This window comes from Parambassis ranga, unplaced genomic scaffold (assembly GCF_900634625.1).
Source record: "Parambassis ranga unplaced genomic scaffold, fParRan2.1 scaffold_21_arrow_ctg1, whole genome shotgun sequence".
Classification (NCBI taxonomy): Eukaryota; Metazoa; Chordata; class Actinopteri; family Ambassidae; genus Parambassis; species Parambassis ranga.
This window is the reverse complement of record NW_021144767.1, coordinates 8,251,754-8,276,312: the sequence shown is the minus strand read 5'-3', so window position 1 is coordinate 8,276,312 and position 24,559 is coordinate 8,251,754. Positions and strand designations below refer to the sequence as shown.

The 24,559-nt window shown below is 45.9% G+C and overlaps 7 protein-coding genes across 8 annotated transcripts; 1 reads left to right on the top strand and 6 right to left on the bottom strand.

Annotated features, from left to right (window-relative positions):
- The first annotated feature begins 645 nt into the window (after positions 1-645).
- Positions 646-3,237, top strand: LOC114429788 (uncharacterized). Its single transcript, XM_028398431.1, has 9 exons — positions 646-825; positions 1,311-1,389; positions 1,458-1,511; positions 1,615-1,660; positions 1,784-1,911; positions 2,001-2,115; positions 2,280-2,402; positions 2,598-2,735; positions 2,801-3,237. Exons 1-9 carry the CDS (start codon positions 741-743, stop codon positions 2,936-2,938), a joined length of 906 nt encoding a protein of 301 aa, XP_028254232.1. The 5' UTR covers positions 646-740; the 3' UTR covers positions 2,939-3,237.
- Positions 3,238-3,779: 542 nt separating this feature from the next.
- On the bottom strand, positions 3,780-7,463 carry LOC114429793 (C-type lectin domain family 11 member A-like). 2 transcript variants are annotated; one of them, XM_028398439.1, is made up of 6 exons: positions 7,201-7,463; positions 6,580-6,747; positions 6,225-6,339; positions 6,037-6,144; positions 5,540-5,623; positions 4,297-4,709 (listed from the first exon to the last, which is right to left on the bottom strand). In XM_028398439.1, the coding sequence occupies exons 2-6, from the start codon at positions 6,664-6,666 to the stop codon at positions 4,297-4,299; spliced, it is 807 nt and encodes a 268-aa protein (XP_028254240.1). In that variant the 5' UTR covers positions 6,667-6,747; positions 7,201-7,463. The 2 variants fall into 2 exon arrangements, with proteins under 2 accessions (XP_028254241.1, XP_028254240.1); XM_028398440.1 differs by lacking the exon at positions 7,201-7,463 and having other exon boundaries at positions 3,780-4,709; positions 6,580-6,860.
- Positions 7,464-8,782: 1,319 nt separating this feature from the next.
- On the bottom strand, positions 8,783-12,154 carry LOC114429784 (uncharacterized protein C1orf198 homolog). Its single transcript, XM_028398427.1, has 6 exons — positions 11,822-12,154; positions 11,502-11,552; positions 10,957-11,082; positions 10,572-10,739; positions 10,155-10,490; positions 8,783-9,645 (listed from the first exon to the last, which is right to left on the bottom strand). Exons 1-6 carry the CDS (start codon positions 12,125-12,127, stop codon positions 9,589-9,591), a joined length of 1,044 nt encoding a protein of 347 aa, XP_028254228.1. The 5' UTR covers positions 12,128-12,154; the 3' UTR covers positions 8,783-9,588.
- Positions 12,155-13,257: 1,103 nt separating this feature from the next.
- On the bottom strand, positions 13,258-15,222 carry LOC114429796 (gap junction Cx32.2 protein-like). Its single transcript, XM_028398443.1, has 3 exons — positions 15,094-15,222; positions 14,537-14,670; positions 13,258-14,323 (listed from the first exon to the last, which is right to left on the bottom strand). Exons 2-3 carry the CDS (start codon positions 14,663-14,665, stop codon positions 13,664-13,666), a joined length of 789 nt encoding a protein of 262 aa, XP_028254244.1. The 5' UTR covers positions 14,666-14,670; positions 15,094-15,222; the 3' UTR covers positions 13,258-13,663.
- An 830-nt stretch (positions 15,223-16,052) lies between these two features.
- On the bottom strand, positions 16,053-18,065 carry gja13.1 (gap junction protein alpha 13.1). The gene is made up of 2 exons (XM_028398433.1): positions 17,943-18,065; positions 16,053-17,534 (listed from the first exon to the last, which is right to left on the bottom strand). The coding sequence occupies exon 2, from the start codon at positions 17,511-17,513 to the stop codon at positions 16,662-16,664; it is 852 nt and encodes a 283-aa protein (XP_028254234.1). The 5' UTR covers positions 17,514-17,534; positions 17,943-18,065; the 3' UTR covers positions 16,053-16,661.
- Positions 18,066-19,238: 1,173 nt separating this feature from the next.
- Positions 19,239-21,164, bottom strand: gja11 (gap junction protein, alpha 11). The gene is made up of 3 exons (XM_028398432.1): positions 20,307-21,164; positions 20,027-20,212; positions 19,239-19,881 (listed from the first exon to the last, which is right to left on the bottom strand). The coding sequence occupies exons 1-3, from the start codon at positions 20,433-20,435 to the stop codon at positions 19,297-19,299; spliced, it is 900 nt and encodes a 299-aa protein (XP_028254233.1). The 5' UTR covers positions 20,436-21,164; the 3' UTR covers positions 19,239-19,296.
- A 669-nt stretch (positions 21,165-21,833) lies between these two features.
- On the bottom strand, positions 21,834-24,511 carry hsdl1 (hydroxysteroid dehydrogenase like 1). Its single transcript, XM_028398430.1, has 5 exons — positions 24,078-24,511; positions 23,453-23,898; positions 23,246-23,329; positions 23,000-23,164; positions 21,834-22,912 (listed from the first exon to the last, which is right to left on the bottom strand). Exons 1-5 carry the CDS (start codon positions 24,295-24,297, stop codon positions 22,841-22,843), a joined length of 987 nt encoding a protein of 328 aa, XP_028254231.1. The 5' UTR covers positions 24,298-24,511; the 3' UTR covers positions 21,834-22,840.
- Between the last annotated feature and the right edge of the window lie 48 nt (positions 24,512-24,559).

Genomic DNA, 24,559 nt, shown 5'->3' with positions numbered 1-24,559 from the left:
ACTTGATGGCCAGGGTTCTGCTCTCCCCAGTCACTGAGTGCTGCAGCAGCTTCAGAGTGAGGACCTGTTACCTGTGTTACAGTAAAACTCAGAGGGACGTGTTTGAAGTTGAGTGAATAATAAAACAGGTTGACAATGGAACTGGCTCAGGAGCTTGTATGTATGTATTTATTCCCTCAACCATATATACATCATACATCTGAAACATGCATTTTAACCCTTTCCAGGCTCATCCACATTAGCTCACAGGCAGCCACCAGTGCGCCCTTCGACTCAAACTTACGGTACTAGGGTTGAGCCGCTTCCTGCTTTTAAAACAAAGCGTATTTAATTCTTAGTGTCGCGTTTGTTTCTCCACTACATCTTTCTACTAATTTAAAGGATATTTCAGGCGCATATACGATTTTCCGTCTATATTTGAAGTGGGACTTAAAAAAACCTTCGTAGCAGGCTAACAGAGCTAACCGGAAGTACGGTCGATGTTGAAATAAACTACTTTTGCGCATAATAGACGTAAAAATACAAAACAATATATATTTATATGTCTGTATATATATATATGTCTGTCAAAATATGTGTATATAATAGTAAAAAATGATTTTTTCCTTCCTGTTTACGGAAGCCCCGGCCTGGTCCCTTCACGTGATTGCGTCACGTGGTCCGGAAGTGCCTGGCTCACATGGGTTTTCCTACAGGCTGCTGCAGGCAGTCAGAGCTGCAGTCAGAGCTCCAGTGTGACCATGGCCGAGGATGTGGCCGCTGCCCTGAGTCTGCTGGTCAACCTGGGCCAAGTCCTCCTGCAGCAAGCCGAGCAGGACGCAGCAGGTAGGGGCCGACCGGACGAAGCTCCGAGGACACGCACGGTTTGATGGTTCCTTAGCTGGAGGGAAACTTCTGTGTTGGTGAGGTGTATCTGATCCGCTGATTAATGCGGCTTCTCTTTGAAATGTAAATATATTTAAGAAGAGTAACTCTGTGCACATTTAGGCGGAAGTAGGGACAAACAATCAGCCAATCATTGAAGAGAACAGTTTCAAAGGGTTGAAACCTTCTAATGTAAAGAAAGAAATGTGAATGCAGGCCTAGGTGGGATTAAAATATGGATACATGTATTAATTAGGTGTTCTAATGCCTCACATGAGCACTGTGTGACTGGGACACAGACGCCTTCTTCATGCCTCTAGTTAAAGCAGATCAGCGGATTAGAAGGCCCCTCTGGCATCAAGGTGGCTGCTGTAATCCCCGTCATGCATATTTGCCAACACAATCCAGCCTGAGCCGTGACTGTGGCCCCCTTTGTTCTCCTGCAGCCTCCTTGGAGAATTTCGTCCCGCACAAGATCACCACGTTGTTTGGGCTGATCACAGCCGGAGCAGGCCTCTACAGAAGGTAAGTTACTACACATCTGTGTCATGGACCGTGACGTCCTGGTCATGTATGCTGTTGTTACTGGGCAGCCTCGGGGTGAAAACGAAGAGTGAAGCGGAGGCGCTATGGCAAAAGCATTATCAGTGAGTATGGATTACAGCGTGCAATGAGTAGTGAACACAATAATCCATTGATTACTAATCCAGATTACAGCACGAATCATGATCTTCGTCCTGTTTTTCTCAGAGACGCAGCAGTGAGGGAGAAGGTAGAGGACCTTCTGCAGCTGGAGGTCTGTCTGTCGTCTTCTTTTCCACACTTTGAATACGTTTCAGTTCATACGCTTGATATCATCTGTACTCAGACTAGGCGACTACACATTATATATATATAGTGTGTGTGTGTGCTCACGCAGAGTGAGTGGGACTCCTTCCTGGAGAGTGTGGACCGAGGCCTTCAGACAACAGATGGGCAGCTGTCGGGAACAAAGATGGCGGACAGGCTGAGCCATGAGACGGAGTTCACCGACGGACGGACCGGAAAGTAGGTAGCAGGTTCACACAGCACCCGACGGAGACGTGTCACAAGTGGTGTATGCCGTGTGCTTTTGTCAACATATGTGTGTTTAACAGGAGCGTGACCCTGAGTCAGTACCTGGGTCAGAACCAGAAGCTGCTGCTGGTTCTCATCAGACATTATGGATGACTGCCGTGACGAGACCACGTGACCGAGCTGGCGGCCAGTCAGGTCAGTGTTTCTGCCATTGTGTTCCATTCACAGTCATGCTCTGTATGTTTCGTGTGGATCGAGCAGTGTGTTCAGCTGCTTCACAGGAAGCTCATTAGCATGTATGCTAGTAACTACGCTGCTGACGAGTAGGTTCTGATTTTCTGTCATTGTGCTGCGTGCAGGCCCTCCTGGGGGCTCGGTCGGTGCGGGTCTTGGTGGTTTCGTTCGGCGGCGCAGAAGGAGCTCGGCTGTGGTTGGAGCAGACCGGATGCACCTTCGAAATGCTGCTGGATCAGCAGAGAAAGGTTGGAGACGTTCAGCAGACGCTCTGTGCTGGTGGGCAGCTGCATGGGGAGCAGACGACCCAGCAGCTGTTTGATGACGTGTCAGATGACCAAAAACACCTGTTCTGACAAGTCACCCACCAGATGTTAGCAAGTGTGCAGGGAAAGCATCCCACATGAGGTGCTGCTAACTGTACACATCTTTTCCTGCTGCAGGTCTACAGGAGCTTCGGCCTGGGCTCGTCCTACTCAAAGGTGATGAAGTTCGAGTGCCTGCTTCAGTACTCGGAGTACACACTCGCAGACAGAGACTTCCCTGACATCCCTCCTCGTCTGCTGGAAGACATCTACCAGGTGCGGATGGAAAACAAACGTCACATGGCTCAGGTCTCCTCACTAACAGGACTTTTTTTTTTTAGTTGGGCGGTGACTTTTTGCTGGACGAAGCAGGGGCGGTGCTTCTCTGTCATCCAAGTAAAAACCCTCTGGACAGGCCGGCGGTGAAAGACGTCCTGCAGGCGGCGGACTCAGCGGGCGGCTCCACGGACGCCGTGTAGAACACAGACACTGTGTGTGCCTGGGGCACTGACGCCACAGAAGAAGAGCAGCTCTTCGACTCGCATTGATGACGTCACTCCTCGCTCTCATGGCGCCATGAAGAGGTGCTGACTGATGCCGAGGCTGAGAGAAAAGACATCTGCTCCTCTCCGTTGTGTCAGTGTTTATGAAGAGTAGAGCGAATTAACTTTCAAATAAAAATCAGGTCGTGATGAGAAGTGATGTCTTTAGATTTTAACAAATGATAAAAGTATGTATGAATTACCTATGAATAAAATAAACGCATGATTTGCTAGGAGCTGTGGGCTGTGTGACGTTACCCTGAATCAGCTGTGTGTTGCGCTGCAGTTCACACTGCAGCCTCTAGGGGCTGGCTCCAAAGGTGAGTCAATCCCTATAGACTCCCATGTTAACATGTTCACATTGGAAATAAACATGTTTACAACATGGTACCAAAAATATTTCATGATTTTTATTTTTTATGATTGAAAATAAAAAAATGATTTAATTATGCTCCGCCTCTTTGCCTGTATTAGGAGTCTAGGTGGACTGTAGTCATGTGCTCCAAGTTATTGAGAAAAATGAATGGTGGTCAACATATATGTATATATGTGTGTGCGTACATACATCCAGATCAATACATATTTTGCCATTGACCACCATTCATTTTTCTCAATAATGAGGTCCCATGTGGTCCACAAAAAGAAGGCAGGGCTTCAATTCTTTAGAAAACAAACCCATGTGTAACCATAGCAACAAATATATGTATATATACACACACACACAGGGATTAATAAAGTAATGCTTAATCTTAATCTTTCTAAAACAAGTAGTAACAAATGAAGGTGTCATAAAGTTTTATTTTGATATTGGTCAAAATACCTAGCCCTACAAATGCCGTAAAGCTTTTTACTGAAGATCACGGGCAGCCATTCACATTCAGCCTTGTGACGGTGTAGCGCTCACCACGGGACGTCCTGATCATTGCAAAGGAGGTGAATGGAGGTCAGGAGCGCTCCTCTGGCTAAAGCATGGGTGTGAACAGAGTCCCACCCTGTGTCAGACACGTCCTGCCAGGTTTCTGTTTGTACCAAATACCACAGCTGAATGTTTCTGCATGAATATCGTATTAATAACACCAGAATCTAATAAGACTGGATTCAGTAAAGGACTTAAATGGAAACGTAGGAATTTGTGCAGATTTACTGCAAGATACAGTGCTGACACGATGCTAAGCTAAATGCTAAACGACATTATATTGGATGTTTATATTAAAACATTTCTTCCACCGCCGAATCTTTTAAAGCAAAAATAAATTAGAACGTATTTCTAAGAACAGCTGCTGCAGTGACTCGTACTAAAGAGCCACCCTGTCGTCGAACTCGCAGACATAGTTCATGGTCCGATCGCAGTAGTGGTCCCACCAGTCACCATCGTCTGACGACATGGCCACGCAGTTCTCCCGCCTCCCGCCGTCCGGCTGGCTGGACAGGAAGTGTTTGCGCCACTGGAAGTACGATACCTGAGTGCTGTCGTCAAACAGGTACGCGCCCTCGGATCGGAGGTCGTTGATGCCAAGCCAGACGGGCCAGTTCCCCGGACGGAAGAAGGACTTGACGTAGTCGGCCAGGGCCTCCTGCTCCTTGCGGTCTCGGGGCATCGCCATGCGTCCTCCGCGTTCCAGGCACTTCCTGGACGCTCCGGCGTAATCCTCGTAGCTGTTGTACACCAGGTAACATTTGTAGCCTACCCGGTGTCCCTTTTGGCATCCTGCAAAGCAAAGAGGATCAGGTCAGGTTTAGTCAAGCAGGCGCAGAAACATCTTCAACCAATCAGATCAACACATTGTGAAGTGGAAGCAGGGACTATAACATAAATGTGGGACTGATACACCCCTCAACAGTCTTAAAAATAAAGTGTAAGGTAGCCGGATGGGGTTGGTGGGGAACACACGCACAGTGTTACTGTGGAGTCAAGGGTTCGACCCCCCCAGTCCCCACAAGCCGTTTTGTTTTCCCCTGGTGTTATGTTTGGTTTTTGCTGACGATCCAGTTTCAGAGACTCGTTGACTCATGTTACATGCTTTGACCACAATCACCGTTATCGACACCTGGCTTGTCGGACATTTGATGTTTTTATTTTTGCTTTGGTCTCCTCCAGCTCCTGAGTATCTTCACTATGAAATCTTTATCTGTTCACTAGCTATTTGCTACTGTTATGAGCCTGCCACACCAAAACAAGCCCTGTATCAACCTCCAGTATTTTGGCTGTTTAATTTGGAAAGAGAGCTGTGCTGCGTACTGCAAAATTCCAGTGAACCTCTTTGATGCAAGCTTTGAACAAACAGCTCGTGTCTACCAGCTACATGTTGTATCATGCGCCTGATTTCCATCTGTCCTGGCTTGGTTACGCTCCCAAACACATAAACAGACACAAGGTGATTGGGCTTGCAGTTTGTGTTATTGCGGTTCACACTGTGGCATGCTGTGCTGCTTCAGGGCCTCTCTCATCTGTCAGTTCTTTGTTATTTACACTTTCAGCAAATCAAATGTAAGTGTTGCCTAACAACATACATAAAAGAAGGGGACACCAGCTCGTACCTTCCAGTCTTCCGATCTCCTTGCGGTTGTCCTTGCTGTGCTGATAGACCTCTCGGATGCTGTCCTCCAGCTCCCCGACTTTGGCTGTCGTTTAGAGAGGGGTTGCAGATGTTAGACGGCTCAACACATCGAACAATGACAGAAACAAGGGTTGGTCAAAAAAAAAAAAATTTAAAAAAAATTTGATGACTCATCCTGCACACGGGGGCGTGTCCTAAATTAGCATCCAATGAAATTTCACAGCATCTCTCAGATAAGAATTCAGGCTTAGCCAACTGTTTAGCAATGCTGGGGTAGCATGTTAGCATACAGCTAGCAATGACTGTTGTCAATCAGGTGACATCATGTTCAAGAACCAATGAAGTGTTCCCAGGTCATCGTGTCATTGTTTTAGAGCATCTCTTGAGTGGTGGGTGGTATGTGTTAATCTGACCAATCAGAGCCTCCGTACATTCTTTACAATAAACTCCGGCTATGATTGGATATGATGGGTTTACCGTCCATCCTGGTCAGACGGTCCATCAGCTGGGTGACTTTAACATCCAACGTGTAGTGACCGACGCTCAGCTTGTGGATGGCCTGGTCCATGCCTGCTAGTCTAGACACTGAGAGCACATAGAAGAAGGTAGCTGACATGTATGAAAGAACAGAGACAGGTGAAGGTTATTAAACATGTATGACATACATATGTAGTTGTAAGAGTTTTCAAAGTCTGACACTGGGTTGGTTGGTTCTGGCTCCGGTTCTGGGAGGATGTCGGGAACGTCGCCCCTTGTCTTCTTCACCTCTGGCAGGGACTCCTTCAACACACACAAACACATTTCCATCAAAGCCTGGGCTCCTTGAACACATCTGGATCATGTTCAGAGGGATCCTACGGCGCTTTATTTTGAAAATCTGAGACACATGTGATTAATCAAAATGTCATGAATCCTTTTGTAGCATCATTAATATACGCTCAGAACAGTGAAAGGCTTCAGTGTGTCCCTGAACACTACAGCGAACAGAGAATGTTTCAGCAGAGCACACAAAGTCCTGACCTGTGTGGGTGCAGCGCCGGCCGTCCCTGCAGGAACACCCAGAGAACATAAACACAGGAGAGCGAGCGAGGTGGCAGCCGGTCCCATTTTCTGCTTCCCCCAGGAGCTGTGAGCCGTTCCTTCAGCAGTTCAAACTCCCTCTGAGGCTCTCTCTCTCTCTCCTGGAGCCTTGGCATTAGAAATGTGAATGGGAGCTGGTATACACCCCCTTTAAAAAAATATCATCCCTGCCTCTCTCTCTCTCTCCCCTGCTACACAACAGGAAAGCTCCTTCCACCTCCCATTTCCACTCTTTGTGTGATTCACAGGTCTCTGCACTCATCTCTGAGAATGTAAACAGCCCAGAAACCAAGAATAACAACCTTCTCTAAGCTCGGCTGTAATGTATTTTAAAGGTTTCATTTTGTTAGCCTGGCATTACAGTTTGACGCAGAACAACACATAACCCCCCTTTACTGCCTCCATAGGGTTCAATGAGCTGCAGCAGGTGCTGCTGATCATCGGTCCTTGATGGATTGATCATCAGCAAGATGTGCAGACCTTTGTGAAAGACAGCTGTCAATCTATAAAGGAGTGGACGACCCGCAACATGCTACATGTCCATGACAAGTCCAGTTTTACCTGCAGCATCTTCACCCTCATGCTCTCTGTGATGCTCTCTGCTTCTCGTAGCCGGTGTGGTGGTAGTAGTCTTCAGCTCCTCTTTATGCTACATTTAGCCGTCTCTCTGCAGGTCCGGTTACCTTTGGTCTGTACATTGCACATACTGTACATACATACACAGCCCTTTTTACTGCATCAGCTCTGCAGCAGCACAGAAAATATGGCTTCAATAAATCTTATGTAAGAGCCTGTGCATGTGTGTGTGTGTGCAGTGGGAGGTATGCCAGTTAAAATGCCACAAGAATCCAGTAGAGTTTCCAGAGGGGAAGCTTCTTCAGGAAAGTCTCTGCGATGTGGAGACTGGGAGGAGCGCCGGCAGCAACAGGGACAGATGTGTCCACACACACACAGCTGTTCCAGCAACACAATGGATGACTGAGGTTTTTCCAGGCCCTTAATGTTAATTAAATGTATTATTACACCATCTCTTGTGTGTCTTTTGTCAGAATACATGCAGTACTCTGGGGATCAGTATTTTGCAGATATTTTCCCATACATATCTCCTCAGCACAAAAACATCTGGATGACTAATTTCCACGTATCCTCCACCTCTCAGACATGACCGACACTTCTAAAAGCAGGGGAAATGTCATGCGAGGACAACTCCAAGTATCTTCTGTTGACTTTATGAACCTTCATTCATAAAGTGTCCCTGTAGTGACACTAACCGGCACTGTTACACACAATAACAGGCTTGTTTCTGTTTAGTTTAATACCGAGCAATGATTTCCACCTCGGACCAAACATTTGCTGAACACAAAGCAGCCATTCAGGCTCCTGGCAGTGTGGGGGGGGGGTGCTGCAGAGAGAGAGAGTGGAAGGTGAATGGCATCTGGATGGGACAGAGGCACCTCAGTTCACAGGGACGATAAACAGAAATATACAGTATCATGAAGACTGATACACTCCACCGTTCAAAGGTCTGGGGTCTCCAGGCCAGTTCTACAGCTTCTCTGATCAGCAGCTTAACTAGCTTGCTAGCTTAGCATAAAGAACTCCAGACCTAACCAGGAGTACTGAACCAAGGTAGCGGTTTAGTAGTGGTCTGAACCACGACCTCAAGACACCTGGACAGATGAACGATCATGCTAAGCTAAGCCTAGCCACGTGAATGCTAAGTTTAGATGTTTACTTTAACACCTGCTTAGTCACAAATATTATGTACTGTTCATTTTAGGAGTAAGGTGAATACACTGCCTGCCCTGTTCTAGTCCTCTCAGCCTCCATACGTATGAAACACACTGGTTTCCTGAAATCGACACATCGGGATGAACCTCTCAGAGAGACGGTGGATTCAGATCTTGATGCTTTTAGACCAGATGTCCTCTGAGCCGCGGGTACCCTTCCCTCTCTCTCTCTAAATGATGTCATGGGAGTTGAACTTGTTGCAGCCACTGCCGTGGTGACCTCTGCTGTTCCTTCACAGGCTGTGTCGATGTGGCTTTCATTACCTTCTATTTCCAAGGGCGGAAACTTTTCCATCATTATAAAGGAATTCAGTTTATAACCAGAACTCTTGAAAGCAAGACAAGAAACAGGGTTTGATTAGTTCCTTCCAATCATTTACCTCAAAATGTGTGAGTGCAATATATATATATATATATATATGTGTAGCAGAAGATACAATCAGCAGATAAATATAAAAGTCAGTAAAATAGTTCTCTAGTCATGTGTTGGATTTCTATGACACAAATGCTACTGATCACTACACTCTGCCCTATCACACCATGTTCATATCATTGCTCAGTTTGAGGTGAAGGGTGGAGATAAGGTGATAAGGAGCACTGTAACATCTGTTCCCATGGTAACCCAGGCTATGAATGTTCGTGCCCCTGAACTGTATAAAGCTAAAGTCTAGTAGATGCACTATGAGCAGGAACTGCAGCAGTGAATGCTACTTCACTGCTAAACCGTAAAGGTCTATGTTGATATACCGGTGTAAATTAAACTAAGTGGACGATGCTTTAGTGTTACCATGTTTTCTAGTGTCTAACAGCAGCCGAGTCACTGTGCGCTCACAATGCAAACATCATCATGGCCGGTCGACAAACTAAATAAGTGTGGCCACAAAACAAATGAAAGACTTTCCCAAGTTAATACACATAAATAAGTCAGAGTACCGAAGCTCTTCAGAAGTAGAACCGAGTAAATGTTTGGCATTTAGTTTGAAAGCAGGGAGAGCGGTGACGTAATGTCTTAACATGCCACTGAAGATGATTAGAGAACATAAATGTGGTGGTCTTAAATCTACATGTGGATGTCTGTAGTCGTGGCAGTGTGGTCCTCCTTTAGAGTGATGATGAGTGCCGACTCGTGCCGAGCGCTGACTGGGTCTGGGACTGTGGTTTACCAGTTGTCTAAGAAGTCAAATCCGGTCTTCAGGATGCTGTTGCTTGTGTTAAACTGGAAAGGAGACAGGAGAGGACATATTAAAACACTTCAGAGGGACGGAGGACATGGTCCAAAGACAGGTTTTAACTGGATTACCTACAGAGAGACTAGCTAGTTGGTTTGTAGCTGACAGGACGGCCAAACAGCACCAACTACACATGCAATGGAAAATTAAAAACAGCTGCTTAAGTTGGAGAAAGGACGCTATTTAAAGAGGTCTGTCCCTTTAGAGACAAAACGTGTGTGTGTCCTGCTGATCTCCAGTAACTGCATGGAAGCCTCCAGAAGGCATCGAGTGTTGCAGTGATATCAGATGCACTCTTTGTACTGTGTCACCAAGGATGAGGACACAGTGTGGTAAGACCAAGGTACTGTACGTCCTAAGCAGAGCAAGGGTGCAGACACATATAAGCATGCACACACACACACACTAATATGTAGTGACTTACTGGAGACACTGTGAACACAGCTGGGCTAATGATCAAATGAACCATCAATGAAAGTGTGATCATGTGACTGACCTGGGAAAAGGTGGGGCTGGCACCAACGTGGTGTGAGCCCTCCTCCTCTTTCTCTTTCTCCTTGGACATACGGTTGGAGGAGAACACTTCATCCAGGGCGTTGCTAACGGACGGCAGGGTGCTCTGGGACCTCTCCCACCCTCCGACCGATGATGAGACGCTGACGGGTGGGGCCGGGGCCGGCGAAATGGAGATGGATGCCGGCGTTGCGCTGACGGCGACTGGAATGGGGGGCAGTGGAGCAGGAGGCTTTGGAGCTCTCTGCTTGGTGGACTTTGTCGGAGCTGGAGGGTGGGACTCCACTGTCTCGGGCTCTTTGGTGGTGACGGAGGTCTCCTGCAGAAAAAGAATGTGACTGATTAGAATGAACGAGCTAGTACGTGAGTTTATGGAGGTGATCAACAAACGGTTGCTTACCTGTCGGAGGTAGGAGGGGAGGGGTTTCTCTCCCTTCTCTAAGGATTTGATCTGGCTGGGTGTCAGGGACTGGAAGTCTGCCTGCTCGCCCTCCAGCCTGGATCTCTCAGCGCTGATCTTCCAGAATGACGATTCCTCCTCTGCCCTCCGACCCTCGCTGACAGACACCTTTGAAATCGCACAACCGCGACGCTTGATCAAAAAAATGCTTTGCACTCAGAGCTGCATTTAAAAATGTTTACAAGCATGAATCATCTGCGAGTACAAAGATCATTTGTGCTCACAGCCATCAGTCAAATGTTCCCATTCCTAATAAATCACACTACACTCCCAGGAGTAGTACACTCCCAGGAGTACACTCCGACAACATGAAGCCTGATCGCACCTTGGTTCCTGGTGTACTTTTTCCCAGCTGGCTGGAGTGAGGAGCCTTTGCGGGCTTGGAGTCGGCCTGTGAGGCAGAGATCCCCTGGTCTGTGGAGCCTGATGTCAAACTGAAGTCCAGCTGACTCTGAAAGATGGAAAAGAGCTTATAGCAGTGACCATATGACGTTCGACCTTATTTACTGTAAGATCAAAATGGACATGGCCTAAATCACTATGATCCTAATGTGGCCTCCTGTGTTCATACATGTGTAACTAGGATACACAGTAGTGTGAGTAAATTAATACATAAACATCCTTGCTAATGTTGTCTTATAATCTGTGGTTGTGCTGCTGGTTTGTGAGTCAGAGTTTCACTGTGGGTGGAGCCCCAGCAGCTCCTCCACACACACACACAGTGGCAACATGCTACTGCTGCATGCATGAGTACAACAATACCGCTGCCAAGCTTTCAGACAAGCCCTAAAGTTCCATGGTTTATATCAGCATCTGTCTTTACAACGATGTACATCAGAGTCAGAACACATTGTTGTGATGAGTTCCCACCTTGGTTTCCCAGGAGAAGGGGGCAGAGTGCTCATCTTGCCAGGTGATGTCCTGTTCAAACAAACAGTGTCAGATCACATCATGTGCAGGAGCAAGAGTTAAAGTGTGTTTAACATTCAGAGCAGCACCACATGGCAGCAAAGTCAAAAAGTCCGCGAGCCAAATATGATGTGTTGCTAGGTTACGCATCCAGTAGCCGCGGTGACGTTGCTAACATATTTCAATGGCGACGTGGCTATTGTTAGCATAAACACACGGGCTGCTCTGTTCCCTACACGCACCATGAGAGCATTAAACTACATGTGACGTGGTTCCAGTACCTCCTCGCCGAAATGAACGATCTTCTGCCCCGTCTGAATGAGCAGCTTAGGATAACAAACCAGTTCCTCGCGGTCCACTCTGTGCATAGCGTATCGGGCTCGGATGTGTGGATCCATCATCCAGTTGTCGATGGCCGTGTCCTGCTCCTGCGGGCTCATTTTCTCCCAGGAAGAGCCGTGCTTGGCTTTAATTTTCTCCCGCTCCTGCATGATCTTCTTTGCCATGGAGTTAATGGAGGAGAAGTATTCCAGCTTCTTTTCCTCCATCCTGTGGCTGTCGAGCCCCGCTAAGGTTGCGGCGGCCATCTTTAACTGCTGCCAGCTGTTGTTGAAGGAACAGGAAGCTGGTCACTGTGCGGGAGGAGGTGGGCGGGGCTTACACCGCTCTGTGAGTGAACGGCGCCATCTTGTGGTCAATGATATACAAGACTATAAGCTACCAGTGTGAATGTACAGGGTCTGAGTGACTGTCACAGCTCAGAGTTCAGTGGTTTGATGGAGACAGGCAGGAATGACTTCCTGTGTCTCTCAGTGGTGCATCGTGGGAGTCGGAGTCTGTTGCTGGACGAGCTCCTGTAGCTGGTCAGCACAGTGTGGAGCGGGTGAGAGGGACAGTCCAGTATGGTCTTTATTTTGGACCACGTCCTCCTCTGACACACCTCTGTCAGAGAGTCCAGGTCCTCTCCCACAACATGGCCGCCTTCCTGATGGTTCTGTTGAGTCTGTTTATGCCCCTCACCCTCAGACTGCTGCCCCAGCAGACAGCAGCACACATGATGGCTCCACAGACTCAGAGGCGACTCTGGCCCCTCCTGTAAACAGTGTCCACGTTCTTACTCCAGTCCAGTTTGTGGTCCAAGTACATTCCCAGGTATCTGTACTCCTCCAGCACCTCCACACTGACCCCTGTGATGCTGGTAGGGGTCACTGGAGCCTTGGTCCTCCTCAGATCCACCATTTGCTGAACACAACATCAGCAAATGACTCTCACAGTGATGAACTGTTAACAGAGCTGGTCTCCACTTCACCACTAGATGTCACCAACACGGTGATGCTGGGTCAGCGTCAGGTTCAGTTTAGTCGTTAGTGAGATAATCTCACTATAAACCCTAATAATATAAACCACCATAATATAACACTAAACGACAAGAAGAATTATGGATTTAAAGTTTGTTAACAGGAATTATCATGACTAAGCAGAAATATAATGAGATGAAACCTTTTATTTATCACACTTACAGTACCATAAAAGGTATTAGGGCTTATGGGGCACAGTTAATTATGACCACATGGGGGCAGTAGAAACAGGTCGTTACAACAAATGAGTTGGTTAATTTTGCAGACATTAAAAACCATAATAAGTTAGTAATAATTCATACAGAGTCATGGTTTAGTGACTTGTCATCAAGTATGATGAATAAAGAGAAACAGAGATGTAGCAGTGTGACACTTTTATCATGTTTACAGTCAGGTATGCACACAAGGCACATTCATTCATATTAATATAAAACAAAAATTAAAATAAAAATATATACAATTCATCAATAAAGCCGAAACTGAAAGTTTTATTAAGACCATACAATTTTATTAAAATTTTGTTTAGAACAAATAGGCTTTAAGCCAAAGCAAACTGGACCAGGAGTCAAAGGTAAGGAGCCAGGTCCCTTTAACTTTCATTCACTGGATATGTAAACAGAACCGGCCCTTAATGTTAAGTTAAAAACAATAAAAATTAAATATAACCACGAGAAAATCCACTTTTTAAAAAAGGGTTAGCTCCAGAAACAATATCATCATCTATCAACATCTAGATTTTATCCTTTGGATCCAAAATGGCGCTCTTCACGCTGTGCTGTGAGAGGCGCCATGGAGGCCCAGCTTCTCGTTTTTCATCAGGGTATCTCCGTTGAAGCGCGGGTGGATGGCGATGGCGGCCGCCGGCACCGTTTTGGACTTCCTTCTGGACGAGCGGGAACACGCCAGGTAGAAGATCTCAGCCACGTTGAGCACAAGAGAGATGCAGGACATGACCAGCATGAAGATGATGAAGATGGTTTTCTCAGTGGGTCGGGACATGTAGCACTCCACGGTGAAGGGACACGGGGCTCTGGCGCAGACGATTCTCGGGTCCATGACGAACCCGTACAGATAATACTGCCCAACGATGAACGCTACCTCCAGGAGGATTCGGAAAAATATGGAGGTCATGTAGTTCCCCAGCAGGTTGCCTTTGATCGTGACGTGGCCTTTGTCGTCGGAGTACTTGGGAATCTTGACCACTTCGCTCCTGGAGTGGGTCTGCATGTACTGTCTGAGCTTGTTCTCTTTGTGGATGACGTGGATGACGTGGCCCAGGTAGATCAGGGTTGGGGTCGAGACAAAGATGATCTGGAGGACCCAGAATCGGATGTGAGAGATTGGAAAGGCGTGGTCGTAGCAGACGTTCTTACAACCGGGTTGTTTGGTGTTACAGATCATACTGGACTGTTCATCGCTCCAAACCTGCAAATACCAAGAAAAATATGGTCATTTTCCGTGATCACCATGGAGACAACGTTTGTGGGCTGAATTATGAAGCTGGCGCCCTCCTGTGGCTGATATACATAAGCAGAAAAAAACTGATTATGTTACATCTTTCCCAGATTAATCCAGGAAGCCGAGGACAGAGATTGATCAGCATAAATAAATAAATCAATCAATAAAGTAGAAGTAGACCTTTTCTGCTCCAGCTCCAAGCACCATGATCCTGAAGATGAACAGCACGCTGAGCCAGACCTTCCCGACGACGGTCGAGTGCGACTGGACCTTATTCAGCAGAGCTGACAGAAATCCCCAATCCCCCATGTTTTCTGAAAAAATAAATAAAATAACAATATGTAATAATAACAATAAGAAATATTTGATTATATTTTCATATTTTCAAGTTAATTATTTATGGGAGCTTCAGAAATAATGAACGATTCCAATAAGGGACGAGCTCAAAATTCTGCGATCATTCTTTTATTTTTATAACATTAGTCATGCTGCCATCATTGATCATTGATCATAACTGATATCTACAGCGAAAAGAACAAAATCAGAGTTTTAGTTTTCAGTTTTTTTTCTGTGTTTAACAGATCACACATGGATCATACAGAGAGTTAAGAAACAGGGCGTCTTTGCCTCCCTACTTCATTTACACTCTATCAATGTATCAATAAACATATATATTTAATACACCCTCATGTCTAACCTAAGAGTTATTGTAAAGAAGAAAGGAGTGTACGGCTTACCTTTGACTGTTCTTGGAGACACACAGACCGGTCAGCAGCTGTGCAGCTGAATGATAAAGAGCTGCGCTATGATACCTTGAACTTTAGATGAAATGTCGCAACAGTGCGAGCTGTCACGTTGTCATGACATCTGGAAGTGTACAAATTTGGGCTGAGTGCTGAAAGATTGCAGCGGTTAATGATTGACAGCCCATAAAGCAGTAGATTCCTCTACTGGTGATTTTGTGCTTCTGCAGCTGTTTTTACTGCGTGTTATTGTTCACTATTATCACTCTGTGATAACCCCCCCATGAACTCCCATACAGTATTTGGTATGTGCAGAGATTGTCAGTGTTTCAAAAGTTCAATAATCATAACAGCAGAGAGCTAAAGTGCAACGGCGTGAGGTGCACAACACATGCATGAGAGAAGCTTTAGTATGTGCCTGTGTCTTACATATATATTGGAATGACATGTTTAGAATTCCAAACATATATATATATATATATAGTTCATATCAATATTTTACAGTAAGGGGCCTTTTCAAGTAAAGAAATGTAAAAGTATTAGTTTGGTTGGAGAACTGTTGTTCAACCTGTTAGCACAGTATGTGTATTAATATGTATACAAACCTAAATGTATAGAAAATGGCTGGGAACTATAACCTTTTAAAGTTTTTAATTTAGACAAATATGTTTTATTTTGGAAAAAAACAAACTAAGACTAAGAAAACAGGTTAAGTCAGTTCATGGTTAACTAGAATTTCCACAGATTAACATGAGGATTGGAGACAAGATCCCCCAAAGAGGCTTGTAGAAGAGTACACAAATGTTAATTTTCCACACGTTTCTTTAAAAAAAAAATCATTTTATAGGTCTGTCAATCACTTCATATGGATGATACAGTACTCTATTATCAAATGCACACATCGTCTATTTTTAAAGGGGAAAACTTTTCATATAAACACTAGTGACACAATGTTTTATTCAACTTGAATCATTTATTAAAAACAGAATGCATACAAAAAACAGACTCTTCAATCAGCATCGTTCCATAAGGAAACATGCAGCATGACAATCAGAGCCAGTAAATCAAGGTGTGGGTGAAGAACGCACAAGCTTTTATCACAAGCCAGACAAACCAAGTTACAACCAAAACACATGTAGTGGAGGGTGGAGGAAGGTGGTGCCAAATAAATGAAAGCAATAAAACAAAACTTGGCCTACAGAAACACCTCTCTAAATCATCTACAAAATGGCTGAACGAAGTCTACAATGGAGGCATCAACCGATAAACTAGAAATCCCGAAGTGAGCCAAAAATGGAGCGGGTACCCCGTCTTACCTGTCCCAATAACTTAAAGAACACATTCAATAACTGGGCAAACCAAAGTCTTCTACATGTGAGTATCTGACATAAATACATATTCACTATTGCACAGTTTTATTAGTAAATTTCCATTTAAAAAATGTGGAAATATGTTCCTTAATGTTGTGTTTTATTTATTTTTAGTCTCTTGATATCTGACCCCATAGAGGAGGCACAATCTGAAATTGTATGGTGGATTTAAAACGGTCCTGTCGGCGGTTTTTAATGGCCCAGTAGTGGTTTCTCGTCTTTGGCTCCGTCCAGGCTTCCTCCCACACTGCGGCTGCCCTCGAGCTCCAAGTTCACTTTGTTCTGCTTGAACGCGTCCTCTCCGGTGGGCCACCTGGATCCTGACAGGGAGGCAGGGTGCTCTGCCGAAGTGATTTTGTGAGGCCTGGACCCACACTTGACCCTGGTGCAGAGCAGGTAGAAGACCTCGACGATGTTGAGGAGCAGAGAGATGCAGGCCACCACCAGCATGAAGATGATGAAGATGGTTTTCTCAGTGGGTCGGGACATGTAGCACTCCACCGTGAAGGGACAGGGTTTCTTGGAGCAGGGGAACATGGGAACCATGATGAATCCGTACAAGTAGTACTGACCCACAATGAAGGCGGCCTCGATGACGATCTTGACCACTAGCTGGGTCAGGTAGCTCCCCAGAAGGTTCCCCTTGATCTTCACGTGTCCTTTTTCATCAGAGTATTTGGGTTGCTTGAAAACCCGGGTCCCACCGGGGCTGGTGAGCTTCTCCCTCAGCTTGTTCTCGTTGTGGATCACATGCATGGCGTGACCCAGGTAAATCAGCGTCGGCGTGGAGACGAAGATGATCTGCAGCACCCAGAAGCGGATGTGAGAGATGGGGAAGGTCCAATCGTAGCAAACGTTCTCGCAACCGGGTTGTTGCGTGTTACAGATGAAACCGGACTGTTCATCACCCCAGACGCTCTCGGCGCCCGCACCCAAAACCATGATCCTGAACAGGAAGAGGACGCTCATCCAGATCTTCCCGATAACAGTGGAATGGGACTGGACTTTTTCCAGCAAAGTCGACAAGAATCCCCAGTCTCCCATCTTTACTGATGATCTGTAGAACTGAATAGAAGGAAAATACAGTCAATATTCCACACCTTGTTAACTGAAACATTAACCACAACTTATTGTTTGATCAATCCACTGCTCACTGCTCTGTGGATGAATCAATGCTCCTTTGAATTTGGCTACGGGAGACGGAAAAAACTCCTAAACCTTGAGCTGTTCTGTCAATATTTCCCCCCAAACATCATTAGTCAGAATTTTGAAAACTCATTCAAGAAGGCTCACATAGAGAGAAACATGCAACAATAAACTCACATCATCTCACAAACCTGGCCACGAAGGGGAAAAGAACCCCACAAGTAAATTAAAGTCAATAAATATCGTGAAAATTAACACAACAGCGTCATTTTTTTTTCAAGTGGTGGAATGATCTATAGCGTAAAGACAGAAGGAGCTGCATCTTACCTGCTGGACCTGATCAGAAAGGACTGTCTCCGCCTGGGACAGATCACTAAGTGCAGTTGGACCTTGGAGTTTTGTGCTGGGTGAGGACACCAAGCAGGGATGAGGCAATCTGGCTTTTAATGTCACGTTGTACTCGTCAGCAAAGAGAGCAGGGAGGGGTGGAAAAAAAAAAGTTGAGGACCAAAACCAGGGGGAGGGGGGGGCGAAATGTGTAATTATTGACAGGTGTTCAAGTTTCACGTTCAGAGGCCAAGATCTACAGCACTGAAGGTTTGAAAATAAACAGCCTAGGTATGGCAAGCTCACAAACATCCTGGCTGGCATTTCATTCTTCCAATGGCCACGATGACCTTTGACCTTTGCTCACCAACATGGACATTTGCGCCCCATTGGAAGAAATTCTCTTAAAGCACTCCTTGGATATTGATCGTGATCACAATGGAATAGACATAAGAGCACAGCCCTTAAACTGCTATTAGTTGCTGTGGGGTCGCTTCCAGATACATCTTTGATTACAGTAGGTCATGTGAGGCCTGTTACAATCTGAGGACAAAGGTCTGCTAGAGCAGTTCTACAACTGAGGACTACGGTGGTTGAAAAAGGCCCAAAACTTCACAGCTAAAGTTAGCCCCAAGACTAAGTAAGTGAAATGTTAACAGACCATTCCGTGGGCCACCATTTTATACCCAACATCCACTGTGGGGCTGACTTCCATCATAAGGGTTTTGCATTTGCATGGCCCTTCTCGGCCACTGTAGAGAGACGACCAAGGGAGACAGCAATGTTTCGAGGATCCAGGCCACAGTTTACTTAATTTTTTGTATTATTATTTGAGTGTTCGTAAGATGAACATGATGTATAATATACAGAGCACCTCGTTGGAGTGGTGACAGTATTTTCAAAGAGAAGGGATTAAAAAACAAGCCCCTTGTGGTTAGTTCTTCACGTTTTCTGTCATCTAACTCAGCACAAAAAGCCTATTAGCACATCACCCAAACTGTCAATTAGCACTACCTGTTCTGCAGCCATCAGGAACAAACTATGTGCTGATATATACATGGCTCATAGAACTAATTAAAAGCTTTGTAAAATAGCATCAAGCAAAAAAACAGTGAGAAAGGGATTTAGAATCTGAACACAATGTTTATTGGATGAGTGCTGCACTACAATGTGTATTTGTGTTAAATGTTACTACGGTCTTTGAGAAAACACAGTTGTCATTTTGAGCCAACCTTTTCCATGTGACTGAGTTGTGTTTACAGAAGCTGCTCATACACACACTCACACACACACCCCTCTGTATCCCAAAGCCTAAGCAAACAAACACCGCAAGTGGACCTGACCTAACGTCGCCTCAAATGTGGATCTCCCCAGCGTTGTTGGTCTCGGGCGATGTCTTTATCTCGCCTCTACCTTTGACGGCCCCCAGCTTTTGTCCTTCCAGCTCCAGGTTGACATGATTCTGGATGACCTTGCCTCTGCTTTTAAAAGCTTTCCTTTCAACAAGCGGAGGGGTCACCGGGGTCACGGTATAGTCCTGCCTCCTCGCCATGCACTCCTTCACCGATTTCACACACAGATAGAACAATTCGACCAGACTGAGGAGAAGCGAGATGACGGCTGCCACCAGCATGAACCAGATGATGACGGATTTCTCCGTGGGCCTGGACACGAAGCAGTCCACCTGGTGGGGGCACGGGCTGCTCTTGCAGACGTAACGGGCTTGGAGGGTGAAGCCGTAGAGAAAGTACTGACCGGCGATGAATAAAACTTCCAGGATGATCTTGGCCACAAGATGGAGGACGTAACTGCGAAGGAGGCAGCCACGGATGCTGATCTTCCCGCTGCTTTTGGTGTACTTGGGGACTTTAAAGGTCCTCCGAAGGAACAGACTGGCAGGGTCATCCAGTTCGGCCTGCTTCTTGATTTTCTCCTTCAACTTGAAGAACAAGAAGACCTTAGAGTTAGACAGGTCCAGTAATCAGAACTGATTGATGGTGGACACTTCAGCAAAGCAGTAAAGAAGTAATAATAATACAGGCGTGACATGCGGTCATACTGCACACTGCTGTGACATACTCTACCTTCTTCTCAGTGTGGATCACGTGAAGGACGTGGCCGAGGTAAAGCAGCTTGGGTGTCGCTATGGCGATGATCTGAAGAACCCAAAAGCGGACATGGGAGATGGGGAAGGCCTTGTCGTAGCAGACGTTCTCACAGCCAGGCTGCTGAGTGTTGCAGATAAAGTCCGACTGTTCATCCCCCCAAACCTGGAGGAAGGACAAGATGACAGAAGGCGTTATACGGAAAAATCGGAGACATTCTTAAAGTAATAAGACAGTAAAAATGAATATATAAGCAGACCTTCTCAGCGCCAGTGCGCAGGACCATGATGCGGAAGACAAACAGCACGGTGAGCCAGACTTTTCCGATCACCGTGGAATGGCTCTGCACTTTATCCAGCAGGCGGCCCAGCAGATCCCATTCGCCCATTTCCGTCTAATGGTGTCCAGCTTTCTGTTCAGGCATGATGCACAGCAGCAACATTTAGGTTACAGTTCTATTCAGCAGCTTTAAAAAAGGCTGTAGAAGCAGGCAGACTCTGTCACAAGGCCGAACTTTTATCACGTCTCACAGTTTTCAGATAGAAGTCACAGTGGCTGATTTCCAGTCTCCAAAACATACTTATCTGCTTAACCTTGGCTAATATCAATCGTTGTGGATTTTTGATCCACAGAATGTGAGGCGCTGAGCCCGGCTAGTCATGTACCAACACAGATCCACCTGCCTGAGTAGATTAAGCTGGTTTATACTTTTATTCAGCACCTGACACAGCGACACAGCACCTGTGTCGCTGTGCTTGGATTTTCACATGCCTACACTGACATGTAGCGCTTACTGTACATGTACTTCCTTATTCTGCAAAGGTCCTCCATATACTCTTCTCCTAGCACACATCTCTCATTCTAGTTAGGAAATGTAGAAACCAACTTACCAGCCCGAAGAAAAAGGGGAGAAAAGGCAGAGGAGAAGCACGTCGCCTGGGGAGGTGGATGAAAAGAGAGTGGAGAAGAAGGCGCCCTTGCTTTATTGTTCATTTGGCCGACTTATCTGGAAGGACACCATCATAACCACAACAAACGCCCCAGTTGTGACTCTACATGTGAGCAAAAACTCTGCTGAAGTTTAATGAATGTCTTGTTTTTTTATATCTGTATGTTTCTCTTTGTTATATTGCAGCCATTTGCTAAAATCATTGAAGTTCATTTTTCCTCATTAATGTCCACACAGCTCCCCATACTGACAGAAACACACAGAGTTGTTGACATGTTTGCAGATGTATTAAAAAGACAAAGTGAAATATGACATGGTCCTAAGTATCAGAGCCTTTGCTGTGACTCTCATATATTGAACTCAGGTGCGTCCATTTCTTCTGATCGTCCTTCAGATGGTTCTAACCTTCATCTGAGTCCAGCTGTCTTTGATGATACTGATTGGACTTGATGAGGACAGACACACACCTGTCTATAAGACCTTACAGCTCAGTGCATGTTAGAGCACATGAGGATCATGAGGTCAGAGGAGCTGCCTGAAGAGCTCAGAGACAGAACTGTGGCACAGATCTGGCCATGGTTCCTCCATAATCCTTAAATGGAAGATGTTTGGGACGACCAGAACCCTTCCTAGAGCTGGCCGTCCAGCCAAACTGAGCTATCAGAGGGAGAGAGCGTTCGTGAGAGAGGTAAAGAAGAACCCATGTCATATTTCACTTTGTCTTTTTAGTACATCTGCAAACATGTCAACAACTCTGTGTTTCTGTCAGTATGAGGAGCTGTGTGGACATTAATTAAAAAACTGATTTTAGCAAATGGCTGCTGACGTGTGTGTTCCTAAGGTTCACTAACAGCCTCTGTCCTGACTCTTGAGGAGGAGGAGCGGGGCGGGGTCACAGGATGAACCCTGGCTGCCGTCATGCTGTCTGCTCTTAGATGTGAATGATTTACACTGCGCTGATTTTCAAAGAGAGAAAAACAAAGTGGGCTTGGCCTTCAGTCTAGATATCAGAGACAAAAGATCACACAAACACACACACACCTTACAGACAGAGACCTCTGCTTGGAATGAGACGATGATGACTTTAAAATACACCGGACAGTAACGAGGGAATGGAGGAAAGACTTTATTCTTCTGATTTCACTTTCACACAAATATTATTTTAGTGCAAAACAAAACTACACGTAGCTCAAATACACCGGAGCTTCTTATCAAAATAAAAGCCTTTCTGAGGATGTTTGAACTTTCACCTCAGTTACAGCTTTCACTCTTCATTCACCACCACTGCACACATGGAAACGCTCTTATTCTGGAGACAACGATCTAAACTCCATCGGCCCAAGGAGCCAATCACAGTGCGAGAAATATGTTCCGATATGTGTTCAGAACACACATCTGAGTTAATGTTGCATAATGTGTGTGTGTGCACATCAGAGTTTCCTGAAAGTCTGATCACAAGGACACAGGTTATTATCTTATTTTATAATTATGTCTTATGTAACATCAGAACTCACCTTTCTGTTCAACAAGATAAATAAATAGCCAGAAAAATACATCGAGTGTCCTGCAAACTGAGCCAGCACACATGGTCCATGTCGTCTGATAATATAAGAAAGCAGCAAAACACCAAGTCTGGTTATTATCCTCCAGTGGTAATCAATGACTTTCTATAGTAGATCCTGGATGTCATAGATTATACAGACCATAACCTGCTCATACAAGAGATCACTTCCTGTGCAGATTCTTCAGAGATTAATACCAGAGTAAAAGTTCAGTAAATTGAAAAAGCTAAAACGCAACACAGCTCCTTTTAACAACAAGAACCAGTGACTGGGTTGAAATTCTTAGCTTGAACCGACGAGCACACGTGACCCGAGAACCCAAATCCACTCTGGAATGCACCTCATTAGTCCGTACTGTGAGGAACAAGGAGCAGAAAGACGGTGTGAGTGGACAAACACTGTGTCGTACTTTCACAAGCCTCCTGCAAAGATGCAAATTACCTGCAGCGTGTGAGGCCAGTAGCCCGTGGTCCTGTTAGAGACGCCCAGCGTGGAGATGGCGTGGCGAGCGTAAACACCTGGCTTTGGAACAAACCAGCCTTCCCTTGATGATGGCGGCAAAGAAGAAGAAGATGATGATGATGGTTGCTGCCTGTTTGTGGCGATCTGCACCATTGATAGACACAAATTGTATGATTAAAACAGCGTTTAATTCTCCTGCAGCGGGTTAAATATGCCGGTAATGACCTCAAAAGGAACCAGGCTCTGAACGAATATTCCTTTGCTGCTGTACTCGTGGTGAAGAGCTCTGGAGAAGTGATCCAGGTATCCCTGAAATATCAATATTGATAAGCTCTGAACATGATCTACATGACACTGTATTTCACATTGTGACAAAACATCTAGTGTGATGACAGTTTACGGAGGCTATAGATGTGTATGTGTGCGTCTCACGGTGGAGGCAGTGAGCGTCACTCTTCCAGGCAGGGGTCTGCAGCAGGCGCCCGATGATATATTGACCACAGCGCCTCTGCTGCGCTGCACCATTCCCGGCAGGACCAATCGAGCCATCAGAGTCGCCACCGCGACGTTCTTGTTCACCAAATCCAACAGTCCCTGCTCGGGCATTTCCAGTAGACTCTGGGGGGAAGCCAAAGACTCATCCACACAGTTCACCAAGAAGCCAACGTCCCTGCCCCTCAGGGCCTCTTTGATGGGCTTGCTGGCTGCTTGGTCCAGAGAGAAGTCGGCTAAAACGATCAGAGTTTCCACTCCGTAGCTTTGGGAGAGGGAGGCCGCGGTGTCTCTAACGCCTGTGTGGTCTGCAGTGACAAAGATAATGCTGATGCCGTGCCGGGCCAGTTCCTCTGCGTATGCTTGGGCTACAGGCTCGGTGGCACCTAAGAGAAGACAACATTTATGTCAAAAACATTAAACAACAGCAATTTCCAGACATTAAAGGCTTTGATTTCCTGTGTGACTCTATTTTGTGCATCTGATTTGTAGTAACCCCCAGTGCAGCATAGTTAATTTCAAATGTTCTCCCTACAACAGCTTTTAGCAGCCCTTCCATTCTTACCATAGACGACAGCCCAGTCACCATATCTTTGGGTCAGCTTCCTACTCGGGATCATTCTGGGCAGGAAATGCACCCGAACCAACGTGCAGCAGTCACTCAGGAGTATAATGGCCCTGCTGGCCGTGTACAGCGCCCCCACCAGGGCCAGCGTGTCAAAGTAAGAGCTGCACGACCGAGAAATTTCTCTGTACAGCAGCTGAAAGCTGTCAACCGCCGCCATTGTGATGCTGAAGCTAACTAAGCTAGCTGAAAAGCTATCGTAGATTTACGGTGGTAATTTCTCACTGTGACGGTAACGACTCAAGTCAGACGTGTGGATGAAGCATGTCGACCCCTGCTCAGTAAATCATGTTACCGCTGTGAGGTTTGACGGGAGACGGGAGGCTGGACTGGCCCCTCAGCAGCACCCGGTGAAAGGAGCAAAACATTGGGGTCATGTGACTGCCTACGTCAGCGTGTTGCATTCAGGGTTCCACAAGACA

Excerpts from the sequence above, each read along its gene's own strand:
- LOC114429793 (XM_028398439.1), bottom strand. The coding sequence starts at position 6,666 with ATGGGACCGGCTGCCACCTCGCTCGCTCTCCTGTGTTTATGTTCTCTG. Across the intron at positions 6,145-6,224 it reads AAACTCTTACAACTACATAT|TGTCTAGACTAGCAGGCATG; the intron begins GTATGTCATACA and ends ATGTGCTCTCAG. Across the intron at positions 4,710-5,539 it reads GGAGATCGGAAGACTGGAAG|GATGCCAAAAGGGACACCGG; the intron begins GTACGAGCTGGT and ends TTTGCTTTGCAG.
- gja13.1 (XM_028398433.1), bottom strand. The coding sequence starts at position 17,513 with ATGGGAGACTGGGGATTCTTGTCGACTTTGCTGGAAAAAGTCCAGTCC.
- gja11 (XM_028398432.1), bottom strand. The coding sequence starts at position 20,435 with ATGGGCGAATGGGATCTGCTGGGCCGCCTGCTGGATAAAGTGCAGAGC. Across the intron at positions 20,213-20,306 it reads TGCGCACTGGCGCTGAGAAG|GTTTGGGGGGATGAACAGTC; the intron begins GTCTGCTTATAT and ends TCCTTCCTCCAG. Across the intron at positions 19,882-20,026 it reads TGATCCACACTGAGAAGAAG|TTGAAGGAGAAAATCAAGAA; the intron begins GTAGAGTATGTC and ends TTGTTCTTCAAG.
- LOC114429784 (XM_028398427.1), bottom strand. The coding sequence starts at position 12,127 with ATGGCCGCCGCAACCTTAGCGGGGCTCGACAGCCACAGGATGGAGGAA. Across the intron at positions 11,083-11,501 it reads CCTTCTCCTGGGAAACCAAG|AGTCAGCTGGACTTCAGTTT; the intron begins GTGGGAACTCAT and ends TCCATCTTTCAG. Across the intron at positions 10,740-10,956 it reads AAAGTACACCAGGAACCAAG|GTGTCTGTCAGCGAGGGTCG; the intron begins GTGCGATCAGGC and ends GCGATTTCAAAG.
- hsdl1 (XM_028398430.1), bottom strand. The coding sequence starts at position 24,297 with ATGGCGGCGGTTGACAGCTTTCAGCTGCTGTACAGAGAAATTTCTCGG. Across the intron at positions 23,165-23,245 it reads AGAGCCTGGTTCCTTTTGAG|ATCGCCACAAACAGGCAGCA; the intron begins GTCATTACCGGC and ends TCAATGGTGCAG. Across the intron at positions 22,913-22,999 it reads ACTGGCCTCACACGCTGCAG|TACGGACTAATGAGGTGCAT; the intron begins GTAATTTGCATC and ends TGTTCCTCACAG.
- LOC114429796 (XM_028398443.1), bottom strand. The coding sequence starts at position 14,665 with ATGGGGGATTGGGGATTTCTGTCAGCTCTGCTGAATAAGGTCCAGTCG. Across the intron at positions 14,324-14,536 it reads TTGGAGCTGGAGCAGAAAAG|GTTTGGAGCGATGAACAGTC; the intron begins GTCTACTTCTAC and ends TGGTATTTGCAG.